Raw genomic sequence first — 23,655 nt, forward strand, 5'->3', positions numbered from 1 at the left:
TTCTGATCGTGTCCGCGAGCACAAGTCAGATCTGAAACACGGCAGAACTGATTCTTCGGCCGTTGCCGATCATTGCTACAACTCGGTGGGCTCTCATGAAATTGTATTTTCCGAGACCAAGGTTCTCTGCAAACCTCCTGGCTACCATCAAAGGTTTGTACACGAAGCCATACAAATATACAAACACAGACATAATTTCAACCGTGATGACGGTTAGAAACTGAGTAATCATTGGAAAGATGTGATTAACCATGCAAAAAAGATTTAACTACACTTATTTGCCAACTTATTTGACAGACAACCATCACAGTTTTACCATGTCTAGTGGTGGTCTCCCTGTTACAGGTTGAGTCACAAACCGCACCTCTCCATAACAAAGGCTCAGCCTTTGTTATGCAGTCTATTCTTAGTCTCAAGCCTCACCTTACCATATTAATAATAAGTATGCGGCCCTTGCCCCACCACCTTCTCCAACCATTATATAAACGCAGTGGTAACTCCTGCAATCTCTCATTTACTTGATACAGCTGTCGTGGCTGTGACGGTACCACCTGAAGACGGAAGCTTGTGTTGCCTCCGAAACGTCGTGATTTTTATTTTAATTTACTTTTTAATGTTTTTTTACTTACGTGACTTCACCGAAAAAACCTAAGAATATGAATCATTGCAGTCACGAAAGCTTCAAATCTAGAACTAGGTTTTACCCTTTCTGGAATTAAACTAATGTTTGCATGTCCACCACAAATAAATTCAGACTTGATTTCTTTAAAAGGGTTTCTATTTTGGTGTTTGAACATCTTAACACCCGTTTTATTGCCAGAAAGGGAACAAACAAACCCTTATTTTTCGTACTTTGACACTGGCAAAAAAGTGTTCTATGGATAAATCGGATTCTGATTATTCTGAAACGTTGAGCGAGCACGTGGTCTCGCCCCCCCCCCACCAAAAAGACAAAGATCCCCCATGTAGCCTGTAACAGATTGTTGGGGCAAGTGCTGTTAGCGAGTAGCACCTATGAAGGCCGGCACTCTGATACACGAGGGGGGGGTTGGTGACATTCACCGCGCCCGGCCGCATTTGTCTCCCCGGTGGCGATGTTTACTACACCACCGCACCGGGTACTCATTTGATGCCGAGTCGACCTAGGGGAGGCCCAGGGACTCGGTTCAGATAATCGTCACCGGTGTTGGTGGCCGGGACGCCGCCGGGGTTTCGTTGGCGCAGCGTAGCGCGCTAACCGCAGCACCACCGCTCCCCACCCGTCCCACCACGCCCCCCCATCCCCCCACCCACCCCCATCCCCCCACCCACCCCCATCTCCCCACCCACTGACCACCGCCCCCACCCCTCATCCCCCATCCTCCCCCCACCCACTGACCACCGCCCCCACCCCCACCCCTCATCCCCCCGTCCATTCCCCCCACCCCCCCATCCCCCACCCACTGACCACCGCCCCCACCCTCCAACCATCGGTGACGTCGTCACACGCGCGGTGCGTCCTGGGAAGCCCAAAGGCGGCAACTTGAATCGCGTTCCCTCAACGTTAAACGCGCGCGTAGACGAATCCATCTCTCTCGCCTCTCTCCACTTTATCTCGTCGAACAAACACAGCGCAGTGGACGCGCAATTGCCGTGCGTGCTGTGGGACGCTGCCCTCTGTCACAAATCGGCGAGCGCGGCGGTCGTGTTAAAGAGTTGCCTGTGGTGTGGCGGCGCTAGGCGAGGTGCAGGCCTCGCGTGTGATTTTGTCGAACGAACGCGTTCGCAGTGGGTGCTAGAATTACTGAAAGGGTAACGACTATACCCCTGCTGCTGCTGCTGCTACTACTGCTGCTTCTACTGCTGCTGCTGCAACGTTGCGGTTCGTCTTAAATTGGTGAGCGAGGTGGTTTTAAGAGTTGACTGCGGTGTTGCGAGGTGCTGAGCTCCGATGCCTTGGGGTGCCATCGCTGCTCTCTCTCTCTTTATTCACCACTCACTCTTTGTTATTTTACCAGGTAAGGCTCACTTTTTTAAGTTACGTAGCTTTATACTTTTTAAAGGAGCGAGCTGACAGCTCGCCGAAGTGGCTTGTCATCGTGTGGACACGTACAGCGGCAGACAGCCTCTGGCGCATTCTCCCCTGCGATCTTGCCGCCCCACGGGCAGCTTCCAACGAAATACATCGCCGTTCTTTTTATATATAAAGTATATGAATTACCCTAATGCACTGCTTTATGGCAGTGACATGGCGTAGCAGTAGCGCCTTCGCCACTTGTTGCAGACGTTCACGGTTTGAAGCCAGCGGCCGCCCTGTATATTACAGGCGGTATGTAATCTCCATGTATATAAAAGGCAAAGTTGTGAATGTGTATCTGTAGATTTGAAGCTTTCGTGACTGCAAGGATTCATATTCTTAGGTTTTTTCGGTAAAGTTACGTAGGTAAAACATTAAAATTAATAAAATAAAAATCACGACGTTTCGGAGGCAACACAAGCCCCCGTCTTCAGGCGGAACCGTCACAGCCACGACAGCTGTATCAAGTAAATGAGAGATTGCAGGAGCTACCACTCCGTTTATATACAACTCGGTGGGCTCTCATGAAATTGTCTATTCTGAGACCAAGGTTCTCTGCAAACCTCCTGGCTACCATCAAAGGTTTGTACACGAAGCCATACAAATATACAAACACAGACATAATTTCAACCGTGATGATGGTTACAAACTGAGTAATCATTGGAAAGATGTAATTAACCATGCAAAAAAGATTTAACTACACTTATTTGACCAATCTTATTTTACAGACAACTATTACAGGTTTACCATGTTCAGTTTCTCCTTTTCACACTATTGTTAGGTAGGCCAGGTTGAGTCACAAACCGTACCTCTCCATAACAAAGGCTCACCCTCTTAAGCCTCACCTTACCATATGAATAAAAAGTGTGCTGCACTTGCCCCTTCCCCCCTCTCCAACCATTATATAAACGGAGTGGTAGCTCCTGATATCTCTCATTTACTTGATACAGCTGTCGTGGCTGTGACGGTTCCACCTGAAGACGGAGGCTTGTGTTGCCTCCGAAACGTCGTGATTTTTATTTTATTTTACTTTTATTAATTTTAATGTTTTACCTACGTGACTTTACCGGAAAAAACCTAAGAATATAATGTGTACCTGTTCAACATATTTAGCGTACTTCCCGACATGCAACAAACTGGAAATTTGCCATGTGGGTACTTTCCAGAATGTACACCATGCACACATTATAAACATACACTTTTGTTTTTTTTGGGGGGGGGGAGCTCAATACAGTAATGCATACTGTATATTTTTTTCACAGCAGGTGAGCTATGACGTCAAATCTGTCACGTGACCCGCGCACGTGGAAGTGTAACGCATTGTAGTTTAGCGGTTAGCGCTACGCTGCGCTACGAACCCGGCGACCCGAGTTCGATTCCCGCTCATGGCCACCACCGGTGACGATTATTTGAACCGGTCCAGGGCCTCCCATAGGTCGACTCAGCCTCAAACGAGTAACTGGTGTGGTGTGTGAACATCGCCACTGGGAAGACAAAGGCGGCCGGGCGTCGTGAGTCCCAAGTCCCAGGCGAAGCTTGGTAGTAAAGCTCGTATTTATATATGTATAGTACAGTATTATTGTTTTATGAGTGGCGCCTTGAGATATTGTGAATGGCGCCTAATAGGTGCAAATCATAATATAGAACTACTGTCGCTTAAGGATGTATCCTTGTCACGACTGTCTCATCATTGGAACGGGTTTTTAGACAGCACGATTATTTGTTAGTATAAATATTTTTTTATGAGTGTTTTATTCGAGTCAACTTGTGTTACTGGAAATGTTATTTTAAATTGATTGTGCACTGCCACTCTCTTTGCGAACGCGTTTTTTTGTTGCTCTGAGTATGTTTACTTGATTACCATTTTAAATGTTTCGAGTGGGGGAATAAACTATCTCCCAAAAAAAAATCTACGTATTTTAACACAAAAATCCATGCAAGTTGGTCATGAACCAACTTTTGCTATATGTTGATTGCCCATGGCAACTGCAGATATTTTTTGAGTTTCGCATCACGTGATCGTCTCCACGTGGTTCAACTTGGATTAGCACGCATTCAACCCAACCCACAACGGGCTATACAAGTACACTGTTGTAATAACAGAGCCTCCCCTTGGCCGTGTAACAACAGGGTTGGACCACACTTTGAATAACGAGTGTGGGAACTGAACTCTGCCGACAACAATGGACAGCCTTGATGAAGAAACGATTGGAGACATTTCAGAGGAAACAAATGGAGTGAAGCATGGCGTTTCTGCACTGCAGCATCTACAAAAACGGCAAAAGAAACTCCTGGATGAGGTACGTGGTCTGTAACAACTATTACTGCTGGACCAAACATCCAGTGTGCCGGTGGTGATGCATCTCCAAGAGTGTACATATGCTTCAGTGAGTGGGGAGTTGTATTGTAGTGGTTATCGCACTGCGCTACGGACTATGCGACCCAAGTTCGATTTCCACTCGTGGCGATTACCAGGGATAGCCATACCACCTTGTGTGCTACACCTGCCTTAATGTGCTCTCAAACAGCACTTTCCACAACAGTGTATGGCTATACAGGGAATCTAGACAGCATTCACCTCCAATTAGCACGGTTTCCTACGTACGGTGCGAAAGAAGTTCAACATACTTACTCTACACTGTCGTGTGGTTACAGGTGCAGATGCTGGCCAAGCGCTCCCAGGTATTCCAGGAGTTCCTGGCACCAGATGTACCAAAGGAGACAACAGATAACAAGGACGTTCGTGAGAAGATAATTATGGATTGTGAATCCGTCTGGAGGGAGGTGAATGAAGTGAGTATTTCAATGCACGCAGAGGCAATCACGGTGCTTTGAAATCTATCCTCTTAACAGACATCTTGACAGCTTTTATTTGTATAGTGTGCTCTTGAAATGACTGCAAATCAAGGCAAAGCTTGTCAGCTGTCTTCATGCTGTGCAGAAATGTCACATGCCAGGGTAGTACTGCTCCATCAACACCTCCAGGACAATCACGTGTTTAAGCTAAATTTAACCTTGTATACTTTTTATGCTTTTATATATTTTGCTTTGTTATGCGCTCAAACATAAAAGAAATGGGATGCATTTGGTCTTCATGGGAATAACGGGGTTTTGCAAATACAATTGACGTGGCAAGGAACCCTCCATTCTAAACGATCCCAGTATTTTGAGGACACTGTCGATGAGTTTGCAATTTGGTTCCCGTAGTTGCCCATTTTGATCACAAACCTGAATAATACAATTAATAGCGGCTTATTTTTTGTCATTGAGAAGAAAGAAAGGCCTCAATGTTGTGGAGAATTGCTTTCTTCTGGAAAGATCTCTGATTTCGCTAACCGTGTGCCTTTAGATTTTTATATTTTTCTGTGTGATAGTAACAAACCTTTTTTTATTTTTAATCACCCTGTAATTCATTAGATGAGTTCACTGAATAAGCTTTTGTATATTAAATGAACACAATTTATGTTTTTTTTACAAAAAAGTAGCAATATACGTAGATCTTTAACGTAAAATAATATTCAATATAGCGATTTTAATTGTGAAAATTGTCCTTGTCTCTTGCAGATGCAAGCAAGAATTTGTATGCAAGAAGCCACTCCTGTGTCTCCTGAGAATCCAGTAAGATTTGAAATCATTACATTTCATTACCGCATCTGAGATAAAACCTGAAAGTTCTAACAGTGCAGCTACAATTGATAATGCGGTCATCCCCACTGATTTAAAATATAATACATGCTTTAACACATCCCTGCGGAGGGAGCTGGTAGGAACGTTGGGTTGCTCGGTCAATGGCCAGGGTCAACGGCGGCGTGGTGTATTCCGCAAATATGGCCGACTGTGAGGGCGGGCACAAGCCGGCGTGAGTAGGTTAAACGTTGAGTTTTATAAGGGCACCACGGGGTGACCAGCCCCGGCCCACCCAGCCCTACCCTCCCCACCCAGCCCCTCCCCACCCTCCCCACCCTCCCCTCTCCACCAAGCCCGACCCCTCCCATTTTTAGATGCACGACGGACGGACACAATAATCCCCTGTGGGCTGGTGGAACCAGGTGGTTCCTACCAGATGTTGAGAATCTGTGCATAATGGAAGTACCACTGCAGTTCCAGGTTGTGTCAAACAGCTGTGCCTAGTTCATGGAATTGAATTCACCTCTTAGCACAGGAAAATGAAGGTTACATTCATCGTCATAACTTATACTAGATGTACTTGTGTGTTTCTATCAGATTTTGGATATACTTTTGGCAAAGAAATGGTTGCTGAATGCTGAAGTTGAAATTTCAACGGAAACAAAACAGCTGAGTAAGACATGTTTTTTGTAATATTCGAAAAGTGACCTTGCCACAAGACATTAAAATACCTGAAATATTGTTTTTGTATCTTAAACAAATATTTTTCCTGTATTCTAGTGCCTCTTAAATATCCTGAATGCGCACTTGTGGTGGCAGAAGAGAAGGTAAGATATACATTTATGTTCTAGATTTGAAGTTTTCATGACTGCAAGGATACATACTCTTAGGTTTTTTCGGTAAAGTCACGTAGGTAAAATAATAATAAAAATTATTTCTATTATTATTTCTATTGTATTATTTTTTACCTACGTTACTTTACCGAAAAAACCTAAGAGTATTAATTAATGTATTTTTTATTGTTGATTCCTGAGACTTCCAATAATTCTCGCAAGTGGATGACTTTGCAAGTGGTGATTTTTTTTTGTATTTTGCACCAACAGCTTAAACAAGTTATCGGTCAACTGGAGGAAACATTGTCATTTTATAGAACCACAACAAAAGCCCTCGAGTCCGAACTTGAAAGGTACGAGACCTGAAAGCGTATTTTCCTGTTTGCTGGTGGTGTTTTTTTTTATCTGGATGAATCTGTGTGAAGTATATCGATCGTGTCTCACAATGAGTGTTGTTGCAGAGAGAGGGCCTATCTGGAAGATCAAAAGAAAATTCAACAAGCACTTAAAGAGAAACTGGCTCAGCTGGCTACGGATACCGCCAACACGTCATCAAGCCAAGAGTATGCTGGAACACGTGTTTAATCGCCCACATTTATGTAAAGTCGGCACACTAATAATTTTAAAGACCATTCTTAACATTCTCACTTGGTTTCAGACTGTTTCTAACCATCATTTAAGTTTTGTAAAGTTATTTATATATGTTTCGTTAGTGTTTCAATAGTAAAGTTAGCATACTTTGATAAGATATAACTTTTTAAGGATAGCTAAATGCACGTGATTATATGGTGGTTACCCCTTTACAGTAATAAACAGAGGTTATCTATTGCAGAAATTGCATAATGTTTTACTACATTAACAACATTATTAACTCTTTCATAAAACTAATACGGTTTTGAAAAATATATACCTTCAGTTCCAGGTCGATGTTCATAAAACCCCTGCATATAGGGGAGGCTTAATGTTAGCAATGAGTGGCTTCATCTTTTGCCAGCAGTAAGTAATGGTTGTACTGCCCCCTGCCTTTTAGCCTCCCCAGAGAAATGCAGGAGCGACTGCGCAAGGCTATGCTGCATTACAAAAAGCTGAATAAGGCTCTCTTTGAGTTTTCAAATGAATTTTTCCCGCTACCAACGGAAAATGGTGTTCATGGCAAGAGGAAGAAGGTAAGTTCAGCTTTTCTCGGCTGCCTGGATGGTGAGAGTGATACAAGATTGTGAAATGAACGTATTGGCAGTCCACCGGTGCGCGGTATTAAAAAAATAAAGCAATTTTTTTTCGCAATAATTATTTATTCTCCCACAATTCGGAACCCCATTCAAAAAATCCTGCAGTGCACATCAAAATCAATTCTCGTTATGTCGAAGCAGTCGGAAGACAATTGTCAGTTAAAACTTATATTTTAGACTGTTTTTAGGAAGTCCGGTGTGTTATGCTGCAACGGTGTACCGCCAGTACGTCCAAATGAAACATGCATCATCATCACGTTGCCCCAGTGTAATGGTTGGCACACTGCACTTGTCATCTAGAGTTCGCTGATCTGATCTCTCTGTGAGCCAGTTGAAACGATGGTCAGGTTTCCCCCCCCATGCACGGTTCACCCAGCAGTATAAATGGGTACACCACAGTTAAACCGGCAGGTCACATGTGATTGTGCGGTAAGATGCATTCAATATTAGTACGTTGAGTTATTTGAATGGTTTTGAAATACATTCAATATATGATAATTACATCTAAACCATTGTTGTGAATGGCTTAACGCCAAATGCTAAGCGTTTACATTGTTGTGTTAAGGTGTTGGTTGTTGGTGAATGCTGTTAACACATAAATAGCACTATGAGACCTCCTTTACCAGTGGCAAAATATAGTAATAGGTTTTTACCCTTTCAACTGGTACAAAAACTGACACCTTTTTTGGCGTCATCTGGTCCAACACCAATGGAGACTAGGCTCTAAGAAAAGCTGTCTCAGGTGTGGACCAATCAACTTCAAGGACAGTGCATATCATTATCATCATCAGAGTTGTTTATTTTTGTTTGCATTTTGACTGCTTGTGTTGTGGTTATTGCAAACATGATGCCTTGTATAAAGGTGTCAGTTTTTGTACCAGTTGAAAGGGTAAAAACCTATTACTACATAAATAGCACGTTTAAGCAAACTTCCAATGTGTTAACAGGATATAAGCAAACAGCATATTGAGTGTCAATATTATATACCTGTGTAAGGACAATACGTGGGGATGTACGGACAGTACGTCTCCCCGTGGCCATGGTTACTAATTAACGTAACGGGTTCGGGTAATGCGGGACCTAAGTGGTCGCTAATAATGATTGATGCGACAAGCTTTGACAGGGTCGCGTGAGGGGAAGCATGGGACTTAACGGACGTAAATTGTAACAAGGGCAGAGACAGACAGGGCCAGGTGCGGTGAGAGAGGGTTCGGGAATAGGGGCGGGTTCGGGAATAGGGGCGTGGCCGGGTCGTCAGGGGGATAAAAGCCGGCACGAACCGGGGCTCTGGGCTGCTGTTGTGGGGAACTGCCGTCGCCACCTTGGAGCGTGTCGTCTTCATTATCCTGGAGTGGGCACCTTGTTGTCTTGGAAGGCGAGAGTTATGTTCTCTCAGAATAGAGTTATCTTAGTTACCCAAGTGTATATAGTCACTCGCGGTTACTCGTTAAGTTATTAGTGAGTCGGAGGACTTCATAATAAATATACATATAACTGAACACGACGGTGTCTCTGAGAGCTACATTACACTTGGATACACATTAACAGTGTTATAACATGTATAAATGTAACATATATAAATGTAATTACTTTTTATTTGTGTGTTTTTCCATGGCAGAAATCTACAAATGTGAACAGCACCAAAAACATAGACTACATTGCTATCCACGAAATACTGGAGGCAAGTGAATTCGTTGCTGCAATCACTTCCTACCAACTCCGTAAATTAATTTTGGAAGTGTTCTGCAGATGTTGTAACTTACGATTCATATGTTTTACATGTGGTGTCGTGTTTGTGTGCACGTGTAACAGCAACATTCTAAGGTTTATTTATTGTCAAGACAACTGAACATCTGAATACTTTATGGATCTGTAGCTGGTTGCATAATATACCTTGGGTAATTTCCCCCCCCCCCCCCATACACTGCTTCAGATGACATTTAACCAGCAAAGTGGCTCAGCAGTAGAGTGAGTGGTTCACCTGAACAAGGTTACAAATTCAAATCTTTGTTGGGGATTGACCAAGCCGATCATCCCTCCCAGGGTCAATAAATGGGGGGTCCCACTTTGCGGGAAAGTCAAGCGGTTGCCATATCGATAAGACTGGTGCCCGCCGTAAGAATGTGAAGTTTCCACCACTGTCTGTGCTGTTAACAAGAGAGGATCGCAGCCTCATTGCTCATTATGAGCAGGGAATCACTTCCACCAAAGTGACAACGCTTTCTCCGTTCCACTGCTGGATGGAATGAGTAATGAGGGTTGTTTTTACCATGCTTCACTATGCTGGTCGGTGCGGATTGGTGTGTCCAGTACCGGTTTGGATATCACTTGCCACTGATGTTGGCCATGGCCAGGACTCAAATTCAGGTTGGCAGCTTAGTGCAGCACGCTAACCACTGTAAAACCGTTTATATCCCTGACGTGGCATTCTAGGCAAAAGTTTAACTAACCCTGATATTAGACTGGAAGAGATTGTGGTGTATAAACCATGAGCCCCACTCACCGACTTTTTTCACCTTCCCTTGCCACAGTTGCTGATGAACCAGATGACAAGTTCTCCGCACGACCCGTACATCACTGTGCAGGACAACTTCTGGCCTCCGTTTGTCGAGAAACTTCTCCGCTTCGACATGGCGGTCACGCATCCGGAGGATCACAACAAAATCCGCATTCAGTTCTACCACGAGTAGCGTGGAGCAACAATGATGAAGGCATTAAGACTGCATGCATTCAAGTTTAATGCAACTGATCGCTCAGGTCTGGATGTTTCTGCAACCAGTTGCGAGCAGTTGCACCAATCAGTTGCTTGCAGTAAAGACGGTCTACTTTCAAGCGAATCCACTGTAGTGACGTACTTCATCACTTATATATGTGCCAACAAATGATGAGATATTCTTGGTTCTTTTGGTAAAGTCACGTAGAAGGGAAACAATAAAATAATAAAATTATTAAACAAAAAAATTCTCAATAATATTCTCAGTGATAATTTTATTGTTTTATAATTGTACTATTTTATTGTTTCCCTTCTATGTGACTTTATCGATATGAATCCCTGCAGTCACGAAAGCTTTAAATAAAAATTATGAGTTACAATCCTAAATATGCTGTTTATATAAAGGGTTGGTAAATTCACAATAATATGATTAATGGTAACTTTTTTTATTTTACCAGGTAAGGCCCACTGAGCTGTATAGCTCTTTTTCAGAAGTGACCTGGCCACAAAGAATAGCTCATTTGTGGCCAGACCACATGTGGATTTTAAATGCGGGGGAAAAATAACGGAGGACCCGGAGAAAAATCAACGACCACAGGGAGAACATGCAAACTGTAAATTTCCATGTGTCAGAGCTGAGATCGAACCCGTGTGACCTGTTGACCAGGCAAGGTGGCTAATAATATCTCGCCGCAGCGATGCCCATAAGATAAGATTTTGCAATCGGGATTCTTGCACATTTCCATGAAGTCGTTAATTCATGAAAACCCTTGATTAAAAAGAACTGAGCGCACCAAAATATCATTGCTGTGATTAGCAGAAAATAGAACTCCACACTTCGAAATGTGGAAAGTTACTTGACCAACTAATGGCTCCGATGTGGAGAAAGCGGTTGTAGGCGATCTCGTTGCGCGATTGCGAGAGGGATTTGCTCGTTTGACTGATCACTCGGTGTCAGCATCAGAATATTGATTTATTCTGGAGGAATCCGATGAACTCTTTTTCACATATGGTCCACGATAGTGCACGGTATAGGAAATGTAAGCAAATGACTTTTAAATAATGTAAAGTAAACTATTTTTTTTTATCTTACCAGGTAAAGCCCATTGAGCTATACTGTATAGCTCTTTTACTGGTAGGAACCTCCTGGTTACACCAGCCCACAGGGGATTATTGTGTCCGTCGTGCAGGGAGGGGCTGGGTGGGGAGGGAGGGGCTGGGTGGGGAGGGTGGGGCTGGGTGGGGGAGGAGGGACTAGTGGGGAGGGTGGGGCTGGGTGGGGGGTGGGAGGGGTGGGGCTGGATGGGGAGGGGCTGGTCACCCCGTGGTGCCCTTATAAAACTCAACGTTTTACCTACTCACGCCGGCTTGTGCCCGCCCTCACAGTCGGGCATATTTGCGGGATGACCCTGGTCATTGACCAAGCAACCCAACGTGTTCCTACCAGCTCCCTCCGCAGGAATGTGTTTTTCATAAGTGATCTTGCCACAAATGATAGCTCAACTAATTGGGTTACCATGTGTGAATCTGCCTTTGGGATTGACCCTCATGGTTGGGGCATATACAGTTGGCATGCTCTGTGCAAGCATTCAGTTTTACATAGACGGTACCTTAGTCACTCCACTGCTGGATGTGGACCTCGTCATGCCTCATCGGTCGTGGGCCTTGTGCTACTTTTACCATGCTGGTCACTGGGTCTGTTGAAGGCAGGGAGCATAGACATGGAAGCATAGTACAGGACAGTAGTGGCTTTGTCGCCACCGCTTCCAGCGCCTGTCTTATACGTGGTGGTCACCTATGCAAGAAATATCCAGGCTCAAGACTGCTTAGCTTCTGAGATGAATTTATAAATATAATCGGATACATTTCCATTAAGTACATTGCATTGGAATGCGTCCAATCTTGAAGCAATACATTAATTGCATGCATATTAATTACTGCCATAACCACAGTGGTGGCCCCTTTAGTGCTGGTGCTTGCCTGGGGTGTTTCTTATAGAACAATTAAATTTCACTTTGATATGTATATTTTTTTCAGATACCGATGATCGTGTCACCCGAAATTCGCCCAGTCTCGTTGAACCTTTGAAGTTATGCAGTGTTGAGCCTGTGTCGTGCTTAGGTGGGGTAACTGGCATGCATGAAACGGGTGTTGTAGGCTACTTCGCGACTATATTGTGGATTGCAGAGGGCAGTGCATGAACATGCATTGTGCTGCACATCAATGCCGCATGTCGATGCTCTCCGTCTTCAACTTGCATTGACTGGCGTGGTGAAATATGGTCAACGCCCACGATGCTGTGAGGAGGCCCTCATCCAGCAGTGGATTGACACATTGCTGTACTAGCACATTAACCTCTACAATTCCACAAAGCCTCCTAATGTGTTGTAGGCACAATGGGTTAGGTGTTGCAATACACCAATTAGGCAGCTGAGAAAGCTCTTTTAAAGTATCCCATAAAACCTGTGCTCAAGCGTTCACAGATGCCAGCCATTCTCCATTCTCTTTTTGCATGGTCAGTGGTGGCCCTTTGGCACGGTGGGTGTAATTAAGAGATGAAAACACCCGAAAATTGCCATTTTTGGCATTGATCAGCGCAGCCTTGCGCGAGGCCAGCTGCAATGCAGTGCTATCAGGATCAGCATAGCATTACGGTATTGGTGGGTCAAGCACCTGTTTGTTAATTCCTCACATACCTTGGAGTAATTGGACAATCACAACCGTTGTTCGTACAGTGAATGGAGTGGAGGACTAAATGTTGCCCTGAGAAAGAGAAGTCGGGATGGGATATAGTATACGATAATTTCTGCTCTAGGGAACTTAAAACGTGCAAAGCACATTCGGTTGAACACTGCTTTCTCAGTGCCAATATTACAGTTTGTTTGCAATAATTGAAACTCAGATAAATTGTGGTGCAATTCACTTAATTTTCTTTTGGATTATCCTAGGCAGATACAATGTAGCCAAAAGCTATTGAGGTTTGGCAGCAGAACTTATGCAATTTCGCCTGTTACATTGTTTTTGGTCAATTATAGCCAGTTGCCTTCGACCACCCAGAATGCTCCCAATCTCGTCAAATCTTAGAAGCTTGGCATTGATTTGCCTCCATAGTGCGTGCACGTGTGACCACCATGAACGAAACATGCCGGCTGCATGTTGTCAGCAGAGGGGTAGCAGTGCAGACAACTCCGTTGTACTGGAGTCCAAAATCTCTGCTCTTCACCTTCACAAACATACACTGTGACCAACGTGGTGAGATCCCCCCCCCCCCCCACCACGACCTGCAGAGTGGCCGAACCCTCATCCATCCCGTGCATTGGCACAAAGGGCTGCTCGTTGATTACCGGTCGGGTGCATGATATCATTGCAAACTCTAGTATGTGTGCACATTAGTTGTATATTGTTTCAGAAGCATCTGTTGGATTATAGTAATTTTACGAATGTACAGCACTGATGTATGCAGAAGTCACACAGATTTTATTTTTTACACTTTTTACAGAGTTCAATACAGTGTAATGACGTAAATAATGCGTTGCGAAACATTAAATACCATTTGAAAGTGGTTCACAGCCAAAACTGTAACGTGTTGTAAACTAACATGTGATGATTCGTCATGTTCTATAGTATAACATAAGTAGACGTCTGTACAACGTTTCCGAAGCTTATGCAGACAAAATAATATACAGCTTATAAGTATTAGCCTTATAGAGAGTGTAATTATTAAACACTTGTGGAAGTGGAATCGTGATTGTGGTTATGCCAACCGGTTTTTGCACCTTCCAGTCTGAATATTCCTGGCCACAAGACTTCCAACAGAATAAATTCATTATGAACATTCTCTTAAGCAAGCGAGTGCCCACAACCAAGACGGATAATTCGTGTCAAGACAGCCCTAAATCGCGCTACACAGGTGTGCACAAACAAAGCAATCCAGCTCGTCAACAAGCAACGTCCCCCTGGGGCTTGTAATGAATCCCTCCACCAACAGAGGCAAGTGCAGACCCATGTTTGGATCGGGTGCTAGTTGCGATAACACTCGATGTCTTGTGAGGAGGGCATTGCTTGGTGTGGTGGGCAGTGCTCCAATAATACCTCCAAGCCTGTCTTGGCCACGAGTTCCGTGTTTTTTAGCATAAGACATTTAGCACTTCAAAGAAACCGCAGTTCCAGAAAGGTCCACTGCACTTGGTTTCGTTACAATTCCAATCGTACTTGTAGAGTTAATTACACTCACTCGTTACTCAACTAATTTGCCATTACAAGCGGTAATGGATTTTTAAGTATGGATGAAATCGTCTTGCTTAGGTCATACATGCATTTGTTCCAACATTAAAGACCTGTGAATATGCATTGAGGTGAGGTTAATTATTTGAAGGTCGTTTATATATTGTTTAAGGATCCTATCAAATCGTGCTCGGTGGCCCTATCTCATCGGATTTGAGAATCTCAAGGAGCCGAGTTCCTGCTTGCGTGGCCACCAATGCACAATGAAGTGTTGTAGGCATGCGTCTTGAGAGATGCAAGGTGCCAGGAGATGGCACTAGTGGTTAGTGCGTTTCGTAGATTTCCACTCACTGGTCGGATTCTGCATTGAAGATAATCTGCAGAGATTTGAGTGTTATCTCCTGGCGTGTGGGTTTTCTCTGGTTTCTAAAGGCCCGAAATTGGCATTGGCACAACACCCCAATGTACTAACCATCCTGAAAAAATAATCCCAAGATTCGAGGTTTGCTGGAAAATGTGATGAATTTATAGTGGGAACCCAGCAACTGGCTTTCTAACTGGTGTTTGAATTGGTTTTGTATGAAAATTATCCACTGCTACATGAAAGCCTGCCTGCGTGTCTGCCATATCACGGTCTTGCAAAGTACCAATCCATGAAGCACTGCACACGATCTGATTTTCATATCTCAATCTTTTCGGTGGATGTCTTCTCGGGCGCTGTTTCCATCTGTCGTTTGTCAACCACCGGCCATCAATTTCTCACGACATATACCCAAGCCCAATTTTATTGACATTCAGTATAATGCGGTGATTTTTCCAATGCACGTGTTTACATAAATGTAATTTCAAGCGTTCTCCCGCTACTCTTTTTTTGTTTAAGCCGTTCCATTTTCATATTAAGTGATGCACGTATTCTGAGCCATGTGGAAAAGCAGGTAACGTTCACTCAAGCGTTCTTCTCTGGGGACAGAGGTACGCTCCTTTTCATTATCGAGCTTCTCTTTCCAAAAGTACCCCAATTATGTTGCCACAATTTTGTATTAGTCGGGGCTTGTTTTGAGCCGAATGTGTGCAGGGCTGAGCTCCCGAAAATGCTGTCGATCATCGATTATCCGTCTGCTTCCAACATTGTACAGCGGTCCGGGGGCTGATGCGGCGAAACCGACAAAACCACTCCACAGGCTGTAACTAATCCGGCGATCGTCAAACACATGTTCTTAGGTTTTTTCGGTAAAGTCACGTAGGTAAAACATCAAAATTAATGAAAAAAAAAATCACGACGTTTCGGAGGCAACACAAGTCTCCGTCATCAGGTGGGACCGTCACAGCCGAATTGATGCAGCTAATTCGGCTGTGACGGTCCCACCTGATGACGGAGACTTGTGTTGCCTCCGAAACGTCGTGATTTTTGTTTTATTTTATTTTCATTAATTTTGATGTTTTACCTACGTGACTTTACCGAAAAAACCTAAGAATATGATTCCTTGCAGTCACGAAAGCTTCAAATCTAGAGTCAAACACATGGTCTTGTTGAAACAAGTGCGTAAGTAACTACGTACATCACCCCATGCCGATTCTTTGAGATTAGAGTGGTAAGTACGGTACAGTAAATATACTAACTTTTGTTAATAGGATATTGTTTATGTGGATTAGAATAGGTTTTCTCCTTTTTTCTGGCAACAAAACAGGTGTTAAGTTGTTAAAACACCAAACTGAAACCTTTTACAAGGAATCGTGTCTGCATTAACCACAATACTTGTGGTCAGAATGCAAACAAAAAACATACTCTGATAATATATGCATTGTCTTTGAAAGTGATCGGTCCGCACCAGAGACAGCTTTCTTTGGAGCCTCGTCTCAAACGGCGCCATCTGGTCTAACACCTTTTGACAACATAGACACACAAAGACAGCTGTGTGTCTCTGTGTTGTCTCTCTGCTTGTGTGTCTGTCTGTGTGTACCTGATGACGATTGCTTGTGTTGCAATCGAAACGTATTCCATTTCATTTATTTTCTTTCTACGTGACTTTACCGAAAGAACCAAAGAGTAGTTCTGAAATTGCCGTCCACAAACATTCCACTTTGAACCAGCAGATGGCGGTAGATACACACAATGTTATTCACGGTATTTGCAACCACAATAAATGTATTTAATATTACCAAAGGTCATAATGAAATTTCATTATCAGAACAACCGCGTAGGGACTCTGTTATCCATTCATAAGCTAACACGCCATGCATATCGAGGTTATCATTTGAGAAGCTGCACGACATACTTCATGTTTTGCTCAACTTTGCTGATATCCGCCACGACTGTTTGAAGAGAGCAAGAGTTTCCAATTGTAATTCAGTCGATCAACTGTGTGTTCTTTTAATAGTTTAGTGATGCGGTCGTACAATATCACGATGCAATGTGAATTCACGTGCCGTCGGAATGCATGATTATTTGTGTGTAGAGAGGCAGTTAGGACGGCAAGTGCCAAAAGAAGGTAGGTCTTCAGGCTCGATTAGGCTGTCTTATTTATATTTTATTTGTATTCACTTTTGTATGTTTCTATCTACGTGACTTTTCCGAAAGAACCAAAGAATATGCATTAGAACAGTCACTCGGATTGTCAATGTTGTGGGTTTGCTCTCCAACACACCGGTGCACTGTACTAGTGACGAATTAGCGCGTTCTGTTTACGTGACATACCCCTTACCAATTGGCTGTCTCGAGTGGTGGCGGGTTTAACGACACACATATACGCGATCTAACCCAATAAACATGTATTATGGATGATATTAGTCGTGAAAGCCCGCTACGTGTTAACAGCACTGATTCCTGGCGGAGGGGATTCTGGGACACATGAAAGCGGCCATCACAGATGCATCAGATTGCACGGGGTGGTCTAGACGTCTTGCGAATTTAATTTTCTCAAACCTCAACATGTTTTGCATACCAATGGGTGTCAGAACAGAAATGAATAAGCAAAGGGACAAAAACCTTATTAGGGGTCAATTCATTAGCGGTCACAAGACAGCTGGGCCACCCTGTTACAGTGTATAACAAATGCACTGTGGTATTACAATGAGATTCGTCTTACGTCTTCATTAAAGGTCTGGTTACAAAAAACGGGTTTTAAAATCAATACTTGCACGATATATTGTTTATAAACAGTATGCAGTGCACGGTAAACGTGATGAATGCGTTGCTATTCAATTCAAGTAAAGTGGAAGCATTGCAACACCTGTTGATAGCTCGTAATCTGCGGTCATTAATACATTCATACTGAACGAGTGATGATAATTGTAGGCTGAGCCACATTGCAACCAGGAATGATACTTTCGGCGTATGTATACACGCGCATATGCTGATGCAATCTCTAACGCAGATCTCTGGTGTCAACACACGGCTGGACGTGTCGGGCGAGGGTATTGTTTGACCATACTTCCTCACTCTGCTCAATGCGGGTTTGGGGGAACGCGTGGTCACGCCACGTGCAGGTGTCTATCACTCGCAACTTGCTGAGACGCATGTGGACTGTACGTGCGTTGAACTTCTTTCGCACCGCACGTCGCCAACTGTGCTAATCGGAGGTGCGGGGGAATCAGAGCAAACTGAACATAAAACGTGTCAATAGGTCGAACGACACTTTACGAACGTTTCATGATTTATCATATTATTTCCCAGAATTAGTTCATAGTTCCAGTTAAATTTGCCGAAAATTCGATAACTGAACGATTTAAAAACGACTACATTACCATGTGTTTCTTACCAAAGTCGATAACACACGTGTCCTTGATTTGTGTGTGTGTGTATACGTACGCTTAAGACGCAATGGATAAGCAACATAATTACATCTTTACATTTGTTTATCAGGAATATTGGCGACTACTTATTGAAAACCAGGGTGGCGAACCAACACACACACACACTGTGTCTACATGCATGCGCATTGCAATCCCAGCCGTCGATCCAAATGCAGCGTGGCACATTTGAGCGACTGATGTATCTGACTACACCGCGACCATGCGAGTATCCATGCATACTCTATCTCTGAACACAGAGTGGTTAAGTTGTGAGCACTGAATGATTGGGAACCCAGCAATAATGATCATTTCATTCATTGCGTGACTTGACCGTGGTAAAATCCTCAACAAAAGGAAGTGAATCGATTCACGCAAACACATTCAGAATGATTTATTCTATATGAGCTTTTCTTCATGAAGCAGGTGAATTCATTCCGTCGTGATTTCTAATTGGCCAAATCGCCCTGTGAAATGCACACACGCACACACACGTGCCGGGATCTTGATAAAGTAATGTAATTAAGGAAATGTGAGAGACGTTGTCCGTCTCTCCCCCCCCCACTTCTCCGCACAGCCACTCCACGCCACTGCGTTGCATTTCGCACAATACAATTAACCCTGAAGTGTGATACATTTCATCCTAATCGTGTTGTAAATGATTTTAAATGATAAAATATTGTTGTTCAGATTCACCTCTTCACGAAAGAGCCGGAATATACCAAATAAAAAAAGCAAATTGGCAAGATTGTAAATTTATACGAAAGATGAAAACGAACGTCAGCGAACCCGTGAATTGGGGCACAGATTTACGTGTATATGCTTAACATTACGAACGTTAAGTTTCATATATGTCATCCAACTTACATGCATGGCGTTATTTCTTCATCTTGTTCGTTGAATTGTTATTTTTTTTTCAAGAGGCGTAATCAACAATATGTTCAAGATCGTATCAAACGTAATTCGTTCGTCTAACAGATTTCTCAAAACTTGTTTTTATCCCCCCTTCCAGCGTTTGTGTCCTTGGTGCGGCGGTGTGTAGTTAACATCGACGCGAAGGAGACAAAGGCGGCCGGGCGTGGTGCTGGCCACCCACCCCCTCGTGTGCCGTGTCGACCTTCATAGGTGCTCGCTAACAGCACTTGCCCCCAACAGTATGTTAAGGCTTTAAGGGGAATCTTTGTTGTTGTTTTTTGCCGCATATCTCTGATGTGTTGTTATTGTTGTTGTTGTTATTGTGCCGCGTGTTGTATCGGCACGATGTCCGGACGTTACACTTGTTGGGATCTTCGTCACTAAGCGGCGAAACATCTCGTGCTCAATCTCACCCGGCAAACATTGGGATCGTGCAGAATCTGCCCACGCAGCATCAAATCGTAACATCAATCTTACCGAACAAAACACATTTGCAGCACAACCCAAAAACCACAACGCAGAGTTTGCTACTAAAAAAAAACACGGAACATCGCGTATTCTTGCGAAACAATAAAGGGCTTACGTTGTAGTCTTAGAGTCAGACTGCGACCTATACTGCGCGCTCGGGCAATTATTGTGTTCACCGCATGGGACAAAGTAAAACGCAATTCAATCACTGCCCCGGCATCTTGCGGCAACGTTTCTGGGTCAGTCAGCCGCGCGCTTTTTGTTTTTTTTTGTTTTTTTGTTTTCTCCCGGACCGTAACGCGATCCTGTCGAGCAGTGGCCGGCCTCGGTGAGACGCGGACGTCGTCTTCCCAACCAACACACGCGCCTAGATTCGCGTTTTAAAAAAAAAAATGTATGTCTCTACTTAAGGCCCACTGAAGATAGATATATAGCTGTTTTTCAGAAGCGATCTGGTTCATGTGAAAATGTGAAAATGTATAGCAGCCAAATACTCTAAACGCATGTTGCTAAATGTGGAGGGGAAAAAAAACAGAGGACCCGGAGAAAAATCCACGTGACCACGGGGGAGAACACGCAAACTGCAAATATACAGCAGCAGGCGTCAGGGTCGGGATCGAACCGACGACCTCCTGCATACCAAGCGAGGTAGTTCACATCTCCTAGCCACCGTGATGACGATGACAGAGACACACAAACTCCAAATCAACAGCAGGTGTCAGGGTCCCGATCGAACCGACGACCTCCTATAGACCAGGGGAGGTCGTTCACATCTAGCCACCGTGATGACGATGACAGAGACACGCAAACTCCAAATCAACAGCAGGTGTCAGGGTCGCGATCGAACGGACAACCTCCTGTAGACCAGGCGAGGTAGTTCACATCTCCTAGCCACCGTGATGACGATGACAGAGACACGCAAACTCCACATCAACAGCAGGTGTCAGTGTAGCGATCGAACCGACGACCTCCTGTAGATCAGGCGAGGTAGTTAACATATCCTAGCCACCGTGATGACGATGACAGAGACACGCAAACTCCAAATCAACAGCAAGTGTCAGGGTCGCGATCGAACCGACGACCTCCTGTAGACCAGGCGAGGTAGTAAACATCTCCTAGCCACCGCGGGCACATCGCGGCGATGCCCTCCTGCCGTGCACGGCAGCGCCGCTCATCCACGCTCGCTCGCTCGCCAGCTGTTGCGACATCATGGGAACGACTCCTATCGGGAAATGTCATCGCTTCACGCGACACTTGCGGTCGCTTATTCCCTCCGGCGAGAGCGCGCGAGGGGTCGGCAGGGTTGGTTTCCCTCTTTTGTGCGTCTCGCACAATTCTATCGCGGTTGCGCTGTCGGCGACGTGTCACTGACGATGGGAGCTGCGCACTCGCTCGCTCGCTCTCTCTGGGGCTCGCGCACAGAGGTGGTGCGGCATCACACTCGGTCCTCCCACCACGAACCCACGACTACAACGGCCACCGCTACCGCTACCGCCATCATCAAAGACGAAGATGACCCGTACAGCGAGCACCTATGCAGGCCGGCACGGCACGCGAGGAGGGGTGGGTGGCCAGCACCACGCTTGGCCGCCTTTGTCTCCCCAGCGGTGATGTTTACACACCAGGTTAGGCATTTGAGGCTGAGTTGACCTAGGGGAGGAGGGCCCGGACCGGTTTGGATAATCGTCACTGGCGTTGGCCGTGAACGGCAGTCGACATCGGGCCCGTTGGGTTTGTAGCGCAGCGCTTAGCGCTACACTCCCGCTACAACCAACGTCAACTCCACTTGTTACCTCCACTGTCACCACCACTCACCACCACTGTCACCACCACTCACCACCACTGTCACCACGACTGTTACCACCACTCACCACCACTGTCACCACCACTGTCACCACCACTGTCACCACCACTGTCACCACGACTGTCACCACCGCTGTCACCACCACTGTCACCACCACTGTCACCACGACTGTCACCACCACTGTTGCCACCACTGTTATCACCACGTGGCAGCGTGGCGCAGTGATGGTAACACGTTTGCCTCACCATCAAGACGGGCCCTGGATTCGATTCCCGACTGGGGCACCTTGCTGCGTGCAGTTTGTATGTTCTCCAACTATTCCCCATTGGGGTTTTCAGCGTTCTCCGGTGTATATAAATATATTGTATATGTAAAACACGCAATGAAACTGGGATTGGTCAAACATCGCAATGATGAAAACATATTCTACAAATTACGCAACTAGGATTGAGAAAGGGTCGCAAGACTCAGTGGGGCTTTCCTGGATAACAAGCATGAAACACAATAATACTATGTTGTGTCTCTCTCTGCGTGTGTCTCTGTGTTGTCTCTCTCTTCTTGTGTGTCTGTCTGTGTGTCTCCGTGTCTGTGTTTTGTCTCTCCTTCTCAAATGTAGTTCTACCTGATAAGGACTGCTTGTGTTGCAATCGAAACGTCGTATTCTATTTATTTTCTTTCTACGTGACTTTACCGAAAGAACCAAAAAGAACACTAATACTACTCCGGCTTTCTTTGTTTATCAATTTACTCCCTTTTCAAATAGCTATTCAGTTGTTCCACGCTGCACACGCCCGATGATGGTTAAACACATCCCACGTGACGCGCTCAGCAGTTAATTGTAATAATTTGCACTAATTAGGCGCCTTTCACGCTGTGTTTCACGTGACGTTGGACCGGAGTTTGGGTTGCTCTGCTGTCAGAGAACGGTCTGCGGAAGGAGATACCAAGGAACTATTCCTGAAAATGTATCGACTTTTCTGTTTTTCCTTCCAAACAACACTAGGGAGCGCACTTTCCCACACTCTGTGCTACAGAAGAAAAAAAATCGTTCGTGTCAGCGACAGTGATTCTCTGTGACTCTCGCCGCTGGAATGATGCGTTACACAAATTCAATAAGTGGAACCAATTGAGCAACGATAACAAAACACTCGATTCGCGTCACCTTTATTGCTGTTGCGCAGTCATCAGTGACCGGATTGAGGCCACAACTCCCAACGCTCGAGTTCCCGGATTCAATACGAATGCCTTGAAACTCGGGTTCGAATCCAGGTTCTCAGCGGCGTGGGTTCAGCGCCCCGACCTGTTCGACCACCCGGCCACCTCCTTTGCAGCTAAAGCCTTCGCGGACTTCAGAAGCTCGCCTGTGGACTTATTGACTGAGCAGTGTGTCGCGTTCACCAAGGTGCGCGCCGAGAAAAAGAAACGACAAGTCTGAACTCAAATTATTTTGTTCTTTCGGTAAAGTCACGTAGATAGAAAATAAAATAAAAATGAATAGTTTGAGTTTTTTGTTTTTAAATTTTAAATTTGTATTAAAAAAATTAAATTTTTTATTTAACATTTTTCTTTTATGTTCTATCTACGCGACTTTACCGAAAGAACCAAAGAATATGAATTCCTAGAGTCGCGAAAGTTTTAAGTCAAAATTTAAGTCTGAACTCTTTGTCTTTTTCCTTCCCCCACCAACCAACCCCCTCCAATGATAGTCCAATAAATTCCAAATTGTCCTTGTCAGCCAAATCGTCACATTCTCTCTCTTTCTCACACACAAACACGATCTCTCTCCCCTTTCAAACACGTTCATCTCCACGGCAGTCAAACGGACCTGGCCATTGTGGTCAGATTGAAGTGAACACCAAAATGTCACGTGATGTTTTTGTGCCGTCATCGGTGACAGAGACTGTGACCGTCAACCCCTCCAGCCATGGTTCAGTCTGGAAATGCGTACATTCGTCAACGTCAGATTGAATTTCCAGTGCGCGGTGTGACTCCAAATC

General features: G+C 44.7%; 1 protein-coding gene across 2 annotated transcripts; it reads left to right on the top strand.

The window, feature by feature from the left end:
• Positions 1 to 1,458: 1,458 nt before the first annotated feature.
• On the top strand, positions 1,459 to 10,582 carry CENPK (centromere protein K). 2 transcript variants are annotated; one of them, XM_078610665.1, is made up of 11 exons: positions 1,459 to 1,492; positions 4,187 to 4,356; positions 4,712 to 4,849; positions 5,621 to 5,674; positions 6,281 to 6,356; positions 6,464 to 6,510; positions 6,787 to 6,869; positions 6,978 to 7,079; positions 7,547 to 7,682; positions 9,364 to 9,426; positions 10,277 to 10,582. In XM_078610665.1, exons 2-11 carry the CDS (start codon positions 4,240 to 4,242, stop codon positions 10,433 to 10,435), a joined length of 975 nt encoding a protein of 324 aa, XP_078466791.1. In that variant the 5' UTR covers positions 1,459 to 1,492; positions 4,187 to 4,239; the 3' UTR covers positions 10,436 to 10,582. The 2 variants fall into 2 exon arrangements, with proteins under 2 accessions (XP_078466791.1, XP_078466790.1); XM_078610664.1 differs by having other exon boundaries at positions 1,486 to 1,876.
• Positions 10,583 to 23,655: the final 13,073 nt, after the last annotated feature.

Source organism: Lampetra planeri, chromosome 34 (assembly GCF_965212315.1).
Source record: "Lampetra planeri chromosome 34, kcLamPlan1.2.h2, whole genome shotgun sequence".
Lineage (NCBI taxonomy): Eukaryota > Metazoa > Chordata > Hyperoartia > Petromyzontiformes > Petromyzontidae > Lampetra > Lampetra planeri.

What these genes read in the sequence shown, in the direction of transcription:
- CENPK (XM_078610665.1), top strand. Translation starts at nt 4,240, where the DNA reads ATGGACAGCCTTGATGAAGAAACGATTGGAGACATTTCAGAGGAAACA. An exon ending in AAAAGAAACTCCTGGATGAG is followed by an intron (nt 4,357 to 4,711) that starts GTACGTGGTCTG and finishes GTGTGGTTACAG; the next exon opens with GTGCAGATGCTGGCCAAGCG. An exon ending in CTATCCACGAAATACTGGAG is followed by an intron (nt 9,427 to 10,276) that starts GCAAGTGAATTC and finishes CCCTTGCCACAG; the next exon opens with TTGCTGATGAACCAGATGAC.